Source organism: Paramisgurnus dabryanus, chromosome 3 (assembly GCF_030506205.2).
Source record: "Paramisgurnus dabryanus chromosome 3, PD_genome_1.1, whole genome shotgun sequence".
Taxonomy (NCBI): domain Eukaryota; kingdom Metazoa; phylum Chordata; class Actinopteri; order Cypriniformes; family Cobitidae; genus Paramisgurnus; species Paramisgurnus dabryanus.
In genome coordinates this window covers 38,198,846-38,212,120 of record NC_133339.1, presented here as the reverse complement: position 1 = coordinate 38,212,120, position 13,275 = coordinate 38,198,846, and the positions used below count along the sequence as shown (strand labels likewise).

At 38.2% G+C, this 13,275-nt stretch overlaps 1 protein-coding gene across 2 annotated transcripts in view; it reads right to left on the bottom strand.

Annotated features, from left to right (window-relative positions):
* Positions 1–13,275, bottom strand: part of rhbdf1a (rhomboid 5 homolog 1a (Drosophila)) — a 66,285-nt gene that overhangs the window by 4,623 nt on the left and 48,387 nt on the right. The window contains exons 4-16 of one of the 2 annotated variants that reach the window (XM_065251118.1): positions 11,060–11,167; positions 7,173–7,386; positions 6,893–7,099; positions 6,632–6,754; positions 6,393–6,550; positions 6,056–6,307; positions 5,861–5,972; positions 5,693–5,767; positions 5,415–5,576; positions 5,243–5,343; positions 5,097–5,160; positions 3,823–3,917; positions 3,665–3,740 (exon numbers count right to left, since the gene is read on the bottom strand). In XM_065251118.1, coding sequence (XP_065107190.1) covers positions 3,665–3,740; positions 3,823–3,917; positions 5,097–5,160; positions 5,243–5,343; positions 5,415–5,576; positions 5,693–5,767; positions 5,861–5,972; positions 6,056–6,307; positions 6,393–6,550; positions 6,632–6,754; positions 6,893–7,099; positions 7,173–7,386; positions 11,060–11,167 — 1,747 coding nt within the window. The remainder of the gene's footprint in view (positions 1–3,664; positions 3,741–3,822; positions 3,918–5,096; positions 5,161–5,242; positions 5,344–5,414; positions 5,577–5,692; positions 5,768–5,860; positions 5,973–6,055; positions 6,308–6,392; positions 6,551–6,631; positions 6,755–6,892; positions 7,100–7,172; positions 7,387–11,059; positions 11,168–13,275) is intronic. The other variant, XM_065251194.1, reaches the window with a different exon arrangement.

Below are 13,275 nucleotides of genomic sequence, written 5' to 3'. Positions count from 1 at the left end.
TACAATGTACACATTTAAACTGTACTCAAACCTGTGAAAAACCTCATTCAACTAAAAAGTGTTATGGTTGTTTAACAATTTCACACCTTTGAGTTCCACAAACTCAACTAAAATGAGTCAAAGAACTTAGCTAACTAAGTTAAATAAATTTTAAAAACAACACGATTGGTTGAGGAGGCTTTCCAATTCCCAGCATGCTTTGCATGAGCCTGCATTACAAGATACGTGACATTTTATATGGTTTTCAGTAAAGAGAAAGACTCAATAGGTAATTTAGAAGAATTTGTTATTTTTTTAGTTTTTTGGTTACCATTGTTCAGAAGTGTAGGTTGGATACGTGTTGTATTATCATGTAAACAACAACTATGTGACGTCAATGCCAGCACTGAGTTAAGTCACTTCACACTTAGTCACAGTGGGTCTAATAATAATATATGCACACTTGAGTTTACATGAGATACATGAGTTTGTTCTTATACTTGTTCTTATGTTAGTGAATTTGGAGTGTTCTCCATGAGCTGCCATGTGCACAAGTTTGGCAATTTGCATAAAACACACCCATACCAGCTCCATATTAGAGCCCGACCGATATATCGGCAGGCCGATATTAGGCATTTTCCAAACTATCGGTATCGGCATTCATAATGTCCGATAAATGAATATTAAAAAATTAATAACAAATACAGACGAAACAGCCTTAGATTTCCTCACTGTTGGTGTTTTTGACAGAGCGCTCTGAACCAGTAGCTGCTGGTGGGGTCCAGATTTAGGCGTCTAGCCACTGCCTGAGTCAAGTGATCAGGAATTTATATTTTGCTGTTGTTGTTATTTATCAGAACTTAACAGAATTTGTCTCCAGTCCTATTCAAAGTTATATTTATGAACCAAGTCTTTTAAAACTGGTAACTTTGATTTGGTTGTTGTTGATTTTGTGTTTTTGTTTAAAGGCCTTTACGTTTCATATCTGAAGTTTGTATTTTTATACATTTTATTTATCAGAACTTTAATATATTTTGATGTTCCTCTGTTCTGTTGTGACAAAAAAAAAGTTTATTTTTAAAATGCATTATCATATTATTTTTGTTTAAAATATAAATAACAAATAACTAATGTTAGGGAAATCTGTTAATGTTTTGTTGCGCTTTTCTGGAAAAATATCGTCCGATATATCAGAATATCGGTTTTTAAAACCAACAAACATTTGTATCGGTATCAGCCATCAAAATCCTTTATCGGTCGGGCTCTACTCCATTTAAGGGCTTTCCGCAGTGCAGGTCCACAGAAAATTTTAGAGCAGTTGCAAAAGAGCTCGAAAAGAAATCCATGATTATATTAATTATTGGTAAATTTCTGTTTTGCTTTGCATTTTTTATTTGGGTGGTTTTGCTGTCGCTGGAGGAAACCAGTGCTGTCCACCGACTGGAGTAACATTAAAGAAGTATTGGATGCGTTAACAAATAAGACATTTAATTCATATGACAAAGACGCACATCTGTATCTAAAATAAAACAGACAGGAGATCAAGTGATTGACGTTTGGACTTCTCATTACATTTACATGATGTTTACATTAGGCATTAAGCAGATGCTTTCATATAGAGATTCAAAAAGTGAGGAAGGAAAAATGTCATTAAAAAGTTTTGTCATTACGTGCATCTTCTTTATATGTGTAGAAAAAATAAGTAGGCTATAATAATGTATAATATAATGTGTATAATAATATAGATCATGTATTATATAATATATAAAACAAAAAATATTATAAAATAAAATATAATCATTTTATAGATCAACATTATTATACACATTATGATTACAGCCTTGTATTTGATTATAGTGTACATGATTATTGCGTACGAGTGGTTTTAGGTTTTCTTGAATGTTTGAGTACAAATTTTGATACAAAAGTTTTTGTTGATTCACGATTTTTTCGTGAAAACATCCGTATGCACATCTCACGCACAAATTTGTGTGTACGCATGTTTAATGTATGAGACCCAATGTCTGTTTCTGAGACTATAATAAATGGTAAACACCACTTATTGGAAAACAGTATTTTTAAGTGTAGTGTACATATATATAATTTACTTAAAACTTGTCAGGCTTTAATTTTTAAAGTTATCAAAACTTTAAACTTTCAGTAGTAATTAAAATAAACGAAAAAATAAATACTTTTTTATTTTTAGTGATTTTTTAAATGTATTTATTGTTATTCAAAAAGGTAGCTATTAAAACTGAGTCTTTAAGTTTATAAACTTCAAAACAGAGGCAATCAGTTGGCCCCAATTTCTTGAGTTGGTAGAACTTATCTAGGTTTACAGTGCAGTATTTAACACACTTACAGCACAACATCTTAAGTTAAACCCTGCAGCTGGCACAGGGTTCAGATCCAGGCAGAAGTGTGCCCTCTCAGACCAAAACAGATTTTGCCAATGCGGAGAAGATTAACGTGGCAACCTTCATGGCGATTATAAAGCACTTAAATGGAGAATTATGTCTATTCCTGTCCATGAAGCCTTATTAGCCTAGTGAGGGATGATTGTTAAAGGGGTGAAATATAGTGCCCTCAAACTGATCTCTCTATAAAACCCTGGCTAAGAATCAATTTGCTTTAATAACTACGTGATGATGATTTAATATACTGTAGATTAGGGCTTTCCAACCTGGGATCCAAGGGATCTGATACCTGTATGCTTCGAGGTCAAATAAAAATGTATCAAATGTCCCAAAAATAATTTTATATAAAATATATTTTTTAATATTTTAAAAAAATAATATGCTTGGATACGGTAGTTAAAATCATCTACATAGATGATGTATATGTACTGTATATAGGGGAACCACTGCTGTGGACATCACTATATCACCAAACAGAAATGAACAGCAGTGTGGTTAATATTATCCATATCAATAGATAATTGTTTTGATAAAAGATTTATCCGTGTGGGTCACTACTTCTTTTTATTACACGGCTCGTTGATTCTTATTGGTTTCAACATTTGCAGTTTTGTTATTCCCAGATATCAACCGCTCAAAACTAATAACACATGGTAAACCGGATGCTGGGAATCATTTTAACAGATACAGTTTAATATTACACAAAAATCAAATATAACTATGTATTTTAATAACATATATGACATTATATTTACAAATGATTAAACCAAATAGTTTGTTCGTGACATTTGATCATCTTGTCTTATCTTAAAACCAAAAGTAAACGGGTTTTGATTGCGAAAGGTCTGGATTCATCAAAATGAGCTAATAAAATATTTTAAATCAATATTTAATGTGCCTTACCTTACTTATGAGGTAAATAGTCATATAATTAGCCAGATAATGTAAAGCCAGCAGGTTGTTATCGCAGAAATAAGCCCCTCAGTCTGATACAAGACTGACCTGATCACACTGTCTGGGCTTATTTCTGCGATAACAACCAGCTGGCTGCCTATAAATAATCCCTTACATAAAATTCATTGCCCTCATAAACATTTAATCAGATAATGTACTTCCGCCCTCTTGTGGTGATTCTTCTCCATTTTTAGCTCAAACTATATCAAATCAGCCAAAATATTTCATAAACAACCATGCAGCCAATCAGATTCTGCAGATTCAATGCAATTAATTACAATGGCTATTGATCACCATTCATCTCTAGTGCTTACTTGAGAGCAAAGTGTTGCCTCCTCATGGAAGTATCCTTTCATAAAGTCACAATACTCTCTCGAGGTGATTTCACATCTGCGAAGCAGCACACGAGACGATTAAAAAACAATAAGAAACTGTATTTTCATGTCAAGTGATCATTTACAGTAGTCCTCACCTTCCTTTAGTACCGATGCAGCAGGGTCGGCCGGTGATAGTACAGTCGATATGAGGCAGATTGGTGTGGTTTCCCGAATTGTATTTGGTACAGATCTGTAATATAAGATGCTTTTTTTAAATGTAATATGGTACTAAATGATCAGCATTTTCATATATAGGATATATATGAAAGAAATGGGTACAGGATACCAAAAGAAATACGATAGCGTTACCATAATTCATGTTTTGGCAGTGAAAAGCATCGCTGCATCCGAAACCGCCTACTTTCATTCTATATAGTAGGTAGGGGTGTCACGATTCTCCAAATCCTCGATTCGATTACATTTTCAATTCTAAGGTCACGATTCGCTTCGATTCTTGATTTTTACTTTTTTTTTAAAGAACAGGTTGCTATGCCATTTTTAGACTAGACTTTTATGCAATTTAATATCTGACCTTGAACCCGGAGATGCCCTGCCATGTTAGTCGTGCTGCCAGTGGAAAAATATGGTACACGCACATACCTGATAAAAAGATACTTCCTGTCAATACTTTGCACCTTTAAAAACGAGCTTTTATTACCGTCAGACGAGATTGTGAGACTATACCCCAACAAGTCATGTTTAAATGCTGTTTAAGCAACTAAAAATAAGTTGTTGTGAAACTTAAACAGATCTCAGTTCAGAGAAACGACCGGTCCTGGCACAGACGCGGCTTTGCTGTGCACATGCGCATGCTCTGATTGAGTTCAGCTGAAGGTGCATGCTGTTTTTTTCCCCATGTAAAGAGCAGCTCGCGTGGTGTCTCCTGCATCTGCCATGCTATCTTTTAACTGGGTGTAGCTAGCGAAGTTAGAGGAGGTTGACTCGCAGCAGAGTCAATCGGTTTCCATTCAAGTCAATGTGTGTATTTCCACTGACTGCGTTCCTAATCCGTCACAGCTCCGGCCATCCGCAGACCTCCGGCACAAAAACGCAGAGCTTCTATTTTGGCCAGATGCCGGGCAGCTCCGCAGGGCGGAGCCATGACTTTATCGCGTGATCATACCTGAATTCGCGAGATCTCGTGTTGTGATCTGGGCTGGTTTGTAAAAACGTCATAATGGGTGGAGACAGAACTAGATATCGCGCGATCATCATGTGAATTTTGAGAGACCTCATGGGTCCTCGTCATTTCATCACGCAGCCGCTCTGCAACAAATACAGAACTGGTGGGTATTTGTGGACGGCGGAGTGCAGTTGGTGAAAATCCGGCGTATGCGATTTCGGACGCAGCGTATGATTTGATACCTACTGGCCATTTGGTGATGTCATCAGGCCACTCGTGAGGTGAGACCGAGGCCGGCTCTACACACGTCCTACCAAAACAAAGCAAGCATCGTATCAGAAATGCTTAAGTGTAAAATACTGTGAAGTGAGTGATGTTTAGTGTCTCCTCACCTGGGATCCTGATGACACACAGAGCCGTACTGTCGGTTCTTTCCCTTCAGCTGAGGAGCGCTGGGATGGTCGGGCCATTTCACCCATACAGCCAAAGTGCTCTAATTGAAATAAAGAGAGAAAGAGTTGGATATAGTCTCACAGATGTGTAGTTTGTTGTTTTTGTACTCACCGAACACTCCTCCTCTGAGGACTGCAGACAACCAGAGCGATCGTTCCTCACACAGCACGCTGAATTTCGCTCCATATCTCGTTTTTTCTTGATCAGCTCGTGTACTTCATGGTCCCTTCGCATACACGGTGAGAATTTGGCTCCTAGGTGAATAAGTGCCTCCTGAAAAAAAAATCAAAACATTTAATAGCTCTCGACCCTTCTGCTTTTTTTGTTTGGGTCGGCACCACATATCACGAAAAGGCGCGTTAAATAAGACTTGGCACAGAAATGCTCACCGAACTTGGTCCAATCCAGAAGTTCTCTTGCTGCACGAATTTGACATTTTCATAAACGCCTTTATTTCTTAGAACCTTAAATAGGGAAATAAAATAGTGTTGACAAACACCAGATGGATCCGAATAGGAACAGAATGTAAAAAAAAAGTAAAGTATGAAAGCACTCACAGAATCGACAGTCTCATGCTGGGAGAAGCCCACTGGTGCAATGCCATAAATACACACCGCCAAAATAGTGATCAGTATGTGAACAAACGTTATCCAATATGTAAAAAAAGGCCTTGGAAACAACACAGAAAACATCATCATCATCTGCGTTTCCAACAATATTATAGCAGACAGTCATTTAGTAGAGTTTCAAACCTGTGGTTATCCATATCCTCTATTTGTTGTTTCACGTAGCTGTCGATACGCTTGCGATAAGTACGATTTGTCAGCTTTCCCACCATTCCTAATCCGTACGGTCGTTTTTCTCTCGCGAAGAGCTTCTTGACCGGCACGGCTATGCGCTGACCTCTCCGCTGGCCGTCCACACTCACCACCTCCTGCTTCAGTCGGACTTTCGGTGGCACTGGTGTTCCCTCTTTTACTTTTCGCCAGCCGCGCTCCAAAGGCCTGTGTGAATAGCGAGGATGATATTATAGACATATTCTTTAATAGATATTGTGTAATGCTTGATTAAGATAAATGTGAGACTCACAGCATTAAGTGACTCTTCTCTAACTCGCTCTTGTCCAGCGCGCTGCCCGTCAGCTCCGACTCATCCAGCTGTTTGCTGTCCACGTCCTTCATGGTGGAGTCGGATGGAGACTCAAACACCTCATCGTGGTAGGTGGACATCTCCTCGTGCATGACGTCCTAAAAACACAAAAAACAATCACATTAAAAAAGTTTTTCCAAAACCAAACACAAGTGCATGTGTATGTTCAGTAGCGTTACCCTAGCAAAGAAAGATGTATCGAGTTCATCTGGAAAGTCCACAACGTCTTCCTCGATGAAGCTAGCCGGTGTGAAGCTGCGTCTGTGAGCTCGCTTGAGCGTGCCTTCTCGCAACGATCGACCCTGAAGATACAAATAAATCATATTTAATGAGAAGCTTGAATGAGTTGAATAGGATACATCAGTTCTTCACACCGTTTGGACAGGTGGTAAGAAATAACACTTGCTGTGAGGAGACCTACAAGTCCATTGTGTGCTTACCTTCACAAGAGCCGCTGCTGCTCTAAAGCTCATCTTGGCCACAGACTCGCGCTTGCGTCTCCGTGGGATGCGGTTCAGACCCGATCGCGAGCTGTTGAAGGAGCAGAGGGATGCACCGCCGGGGGTGATGGGAGTTTGGGGCACGCTGTAGCCATCAACTTCCTCAACCATGCGGAACGCGCGACCTCGTGCCAGCGGGTCCACAATCTAATCAAAGAACAACAAGAAGTCAGAAAGTGTGATTTAATGAGAACAGGTGTACAAAAATGCAACAACGTACCTTTTGCATGCCATGCTGAGATGAGGGTACGTATAGAGGTGGGGGTGTCTCTGTGCTGGTCAACGATATGTTGTCCTGGCTGGGCAGCTCCATCTCACGGATCACCTGAGGTTTCAGCTTGCCGTAACGCAGGCTGCAATGTCGCAGGCTCTTCCTCTGCCATTTCTGCGTGGCATCGCCGTCCTTACTCACCCCGAACCAGTCCGCCGTACCCCTGAGAATAAATAACACAGTCCAGTTGGCTTTGGGATACTTAAACAGGAGTCAGAGGTGCTGCTGTGTACTAACAAGTTTCGGCAAAGTAACTATACATATGGACACAGCGGTAGATTTCAGAGATGTTGATAACACGGTCTCTTACTCTATTGCTTGCAGATAATATCTACAAAAGCGTGAAAGTGAGGAAACTGTGACAAACTTCTGAGGAAATAGTCAAGGGACTTGCCCGGGCATGCTTCAGAGAAAAGGGACCGGCATTGGGTAAAGTCCTGTCCCACACACACACACACAGAGAATTGTGAGATTGATATTTGAACCCTCTGCACAGCTGTCAGGATACACCAGTAGAAACTAAGGATATAAATGAACTGATATGTGAAGCTCGGATGCAAAAGCTAAACACCACCTCTGGCAAAAATTAGATAATGCTATTAACTTAGTACTTTTGGTTCCTCAAATACTTTCACTTCAAATGCACTTAATCCCGGCCTTAAGGGACTTAAGGGAGATTTATAGTCGTGCGTAAGCTATCCGTAGCCTGTGCGTAGCTCTGCGTAGCCTGACGCGCACCTCGCAAAAATTTTAACAGCGCGTCAGATCTACGCAGACCGCAAGCGCTGTGATTGGTCCACCAGAACCCCTCCCGTCAGGTAAAAAAAAACTGCGTCATAGGTATTTCCGTTTGTGGCGGTGAAAACAAAGATGAGCCAACTTGAGGAGGTATTTAACTCAAACTGCATCAAAAGTCGCTGTTTATTTACTTCTATCATTGCTGGTCTTCTCAAATTATACACAACAAGTTACTGTTTCTTCTTCGTTTGTGGGTTAACTTGCCAAGCTTCTTCTTCTCTGACGGTTGCGCTGCTACTGTGGTTACACGCGTGGATACTGCCCACCAGCGGTCGCGCGTGTGTTTGCACGTCGACGCGGACGACGACGCAAAAGTATAAATGAAAACCGACGCGGAACCTACGCCGTCGCTGCTACGCGGTAGGACCTACGCACGACTATAACGAGCCCATTAGAAAAAAGAAATACATTAGAAATAAGAAATACATTAGAAATAAGAAATACATTAGAAATACCGCTTTGTGGGAGCTTTGAATCTATTAACTGCCACATGAATGTAGAACAACCGTGGATCACTTGTGTCCCTTGTGAGTACTTGGAGCTGAATACAACCCGAATGTGGCAGCCATATGCATCACAGCGCCCCCTAATGTGTTGTTCAGGTTTTTCATTTTAATCTTTTGAATTCAAATTTTTTATCATTTGCAATGTTTCTAGTTGCATCAGTGCATGAAAGGGTTTTGCATGAAAATCGCCTTGAAGATATTTTGTAAATGTCCACTAGAAATATATATATATATAAAAATTGTAATGAAATAAGATCTTTGCTTAATATCCTTATTATAATGCATAAAAAAATTATTTTGACCCATGCAATGTATTGTTGGCTATTGCAACAAAATACCTGTGAAGACTTATGACTTTTGTCCAGGGTCACATATGTGTTTATTGTGTTTCATGATTCATGTTCCAGTAAAACGGACCAAGAGTTTGACATTTTAAAGTCCTGAGAGTTATGCATTTACAAGTCATATCAGAAGTGCACTGAAAGTTTCAACAAGCTCCTTTCAGGCTGTGTTGGTATGAAGTAAATGGTTTACAGTGTATAGTAAAGCCAAAAGTGATGACGGGGGTATTTGCTTTGATGACCCTAAAGGTTTAAGTAAACTATAAAAAAGTGAGGAGTATGATGCAAAACATAATAAAGACACTAAACTTGGTTAAGGTATTTATTTTACAAATGGATCACCTGAAGCTGTACCATATTGACCGGGCACTGCTAACAAAAAATGCATATAAAAAACAAGCTCACAGGACATAAAGCATAAAATTACTACATACAATATAATCAGATATTAACCTTTTATTGGTCCTCCTTTGTTTTTGATAACAGTGTATTGACTGAGCTTTTATCCATATACACTCCAAGCACAACTACACAACAATATCTTTGAATAAAGGGCAAAGTTCTCTTTTACCCCAGGGCTGACATCACTTTAGGCCATACTGTATGTGTATAAATGAAGAGTTTGGTTCCAAAATGCGATAAACGGCATAAAAAAATATTTAAAGCCAAAATCAGTATTGTATCAGGTCAGTATTAAAAAGTAAATTCTTAATTTTACGCAAAATCCGATATCCGCCGTGTTATTCTGTCATCTTTTCACCATTTTTCCAAACTGCGACACATGCAGTCCTCCTCCTCTGCAGAATGCAATAAATCCGCTTAACCAATCACAGCGCACCATTCCACGCATTGTAAACAATAATGGCAGCGCGTTGAATACACACGTAATCCTATTTTTCCTCATCTACTTTGTACTTCGTGATCAACAAACAAACAAAAACAAAATAGCATTGATAAACCTGTGGTAGTTTTCTGTGGCGTTGAAGAAACGTAAGCCGTCAAAATTGAATAATTTACGTGAGAGGCACTCGGGCAAGGAAAAATGCAGGCTGTTGCTTGTTCTCCTGACAGCAACAAGCTTCTGTCATGCTAACACATTGACCCGAGGGGATCTTATGAAAAACTTTCCATTATTTTTAGCGAAGTCAACGAAAATCAAGCAGGACCAAAACATTTTACAGCTGATCGCTGTCAAAAAAGTTCAGCGACGACGTCCCAAAGATGACAGCAGCAATGACAGTGTTCTTAATATGACAAAGTAAGTGTATTGGTTAATGGCATTAATGTTTTTGTTTGTTGTGTATACCACTAACTAAATGAATATAACATGACAAAGATGAATGCACATTTATATATTGATTATATAGAATGGATTTATTGCATTTTGCGGAAAAAATAACAATGAAAGTTTGTAACAGAAAATAGTGGTTTTCATCTTGTCACTTTCTTGGTATAGAAAACACATTTTTACCCAAATTAGTCCAAATGAATTTATTGCGTTTTGGAACCAAACTCTTCAAATATAGCCATAGATGCTAGAATGGTGTTCAGAAATAAACAAACATGCACATAATATGGTATACATGTATACAGCAATGTTGTATAATTGTGGCCATAATGCAATTGTACGGCTCTGATACCCAATTGTTTTCCAGCACACCAGACATAAGTGACTATAAATAGCCCATAACTCAATAGCACACCTGAATCAGCTTTTGCACTGAGAGCAATCTAATATCTCTCTATCTGACTCACTGCTGTTGTGCTGCCCAGCCAACAAACACAACTCAAATTGCATCTTGCATCTAGAGAAAAACAAATAAAGTCTGCCAGTCTGGGCATGATGTCAAAGAGTGTAAGAATGAATGTGCCGTGGACTCATAATGTAATTTAAAGTATGTAGGTTTTATAGAGATGCTCTGAATGTTTCTGTGATAACAAGCTCGGCTAAGTACACAAATATGGCAACAATGAGCCGTATAAAATGAGTGAAAGCATGGCAGTCATTAAAAGAATCTTTATTTGCCGTTAACAAGACTAAATAGTGAGCGTTCTGGCATTGTGTTGCTAAGAATGAAAACTATGTGAACAAGCCCTAAATGAAACTCATTCGGTGACTTGGCACAAGGCACTAATCTATGTGTGTCCCGTGTGTGCTGTGCGAGCTCCCTCGCCCGGCCTCTCGTGGTACCTGAGAAGAGTTCTGGAGAGGGACTGATGCCTTCTGAAACTGTGGCGCCCCGCCCGGTGACCCTTAATGGGCACAGTGTTAATCCTCTCAAAGTGCACTCTCCTGCTGCTGTGGGCGTGACCAAGAGTGCGGGACGAGAGGAGGAGGATGTGCAGGACGAAGCAAGAAAGGATGAGAGAACAAGAGAGAAGAACAGAGAAGGAGGGTGAAAACAGCTGGAGATCTGGAGAGTCAGACAGCAAGATTAGCAAAAGGAAGGAAAGGTTATCACTCAACTATGGGGTTGAAAGTGAAAAATGCATGAGACACATGCTAGTCAAACACATGCACATGTGCAAAGCTGAATAATGGCATTGTGTGCACAAAAACAATGCAAACAGATGAACAGACGTTTATTCGTTTATCATGAAAAATGAAGTGATGGCAATGAGGCATTTCAACCCTCAAGCAAAAGAAATCACATGCACTTTCTGTCTCGGCAAACAAATCATACTACAGGCTGGTAATATCAGATGCTAATATGCCCTCCATTATAATGAAATTGCATCACAGACACACGTTAATCACAGATGTAACAAAGCATCTATAATGGGTTACATCTATGCACATTTCATGTAATTAAAACTCTTACCACAGGATTTGGCAATATGGATGTTGATGACATAGACATTGGCTCTGTTATAACCTAGCGCATGGCCCTGCTGACAGACTGCTGCATACTTAGGTGCCATCCTAAATGGATCCTCAGAAGTGACTGATTTGGAAACTCAACTCGCAATTGACTTAGGTTGATTGGTTAACAAATAATAATCCGTTTATCTAATAGGCATGAAAATACACAGCACATACAGTTTTATAATTTTATTATAATATATAATTTTATCTATAATTTTAATATAATTTATTCAACTGAACTGAAAAGTATTGATTAAAAAAGTATATATATATTGATTTAAAAAAATAAAAATAAAAAAATAAAATTATATATATATATATATATATATATATATATATATATATATATATATATATATATATATATATATATTTTTTTTTTTAAATCAATACTTTTGAATTCAGCTGAATAAATTATAATAAAATTATAGATTTCTCTCACTAAGCTTTCAGCAATGCATTATAGGATTGCTTCTCTTGTAAAGGATACATGCATTTCTGCTTTTATTAAAGGATTAGTCCATTTTCTTAAAAAAAATCTCAATAATTTACTCACCACCATGTCATCCAAAATGTTGATGTCTTTCTTTGTTTGGTCGTGAAGAAATTATATTTTTGGAGGAAATCATTTCAGAATTTTTCTCATTTGAATGGACTTAAATGGACCCCAACACTTAATACTTAACTCAACACTTAACAGTTTTTTAACGGAGTTTCAAAGGACTATAAACGATCCCAAATGAGGCATAAGGGTCTTATCTAGTGAAACGATTGTCATTTTTGACAAGAAAAATAAAAAATATGCACTTTTAAACCACAACTTTTCTTCTTCCTCCGGCTGTGTGACGAGCCAGCTCGACCTTACATAATTGCGCAGTGACATGGAAAGGTCACGTGTTACATATATGAAACGCACATTTGCGGTCCATTTTAACCAATTAACGGACACAAAGACATTAATTAGTATCATTCGACATACAACAATGTCGGAAGGGTCCTCTTTCCCCACACTTGTAAACACTGGGGCGTAGTTTCGCATACATCATCCGTGACCTCTTGACGTGATGACGTTTTGCATGAGGTCGCGCTGGGGCATCACAGGACCGGAGGAAGACGAGAAGTTGTGGTTTAAAAATGCATATTTTTATTTTTCTTGTCAAAAATTACAATTATTTTGCTAGATAAGACCCTTATGCCTCGTTCTGGATCATTTAGAGTCCTTTGAAACTCTGTTGAAAAAAAACTGCTAAGTGTTGAGTTAAATATTAAGTGTTGGGTTCTATTAGAGTCCATTAAAATGAGAAAAATCCTGGAATGATTTCCTTTAAAAAAAACATAATTTCCTCTCGACTGAACAAAAAAAACATCAACATTTTTTATGACATGGTGGTGAATAAATTATCTGGATTTTTTTATCTGGACTAATCCTTTAACTTTTATTTAGATTAGGGCTAGGCTAGGGCTGTCAAGATTATGGAAATTGGCTGACGTTTAATTGACTAATAAATTGTGACGATTATGCCCATTATTTTCCTGTTTTA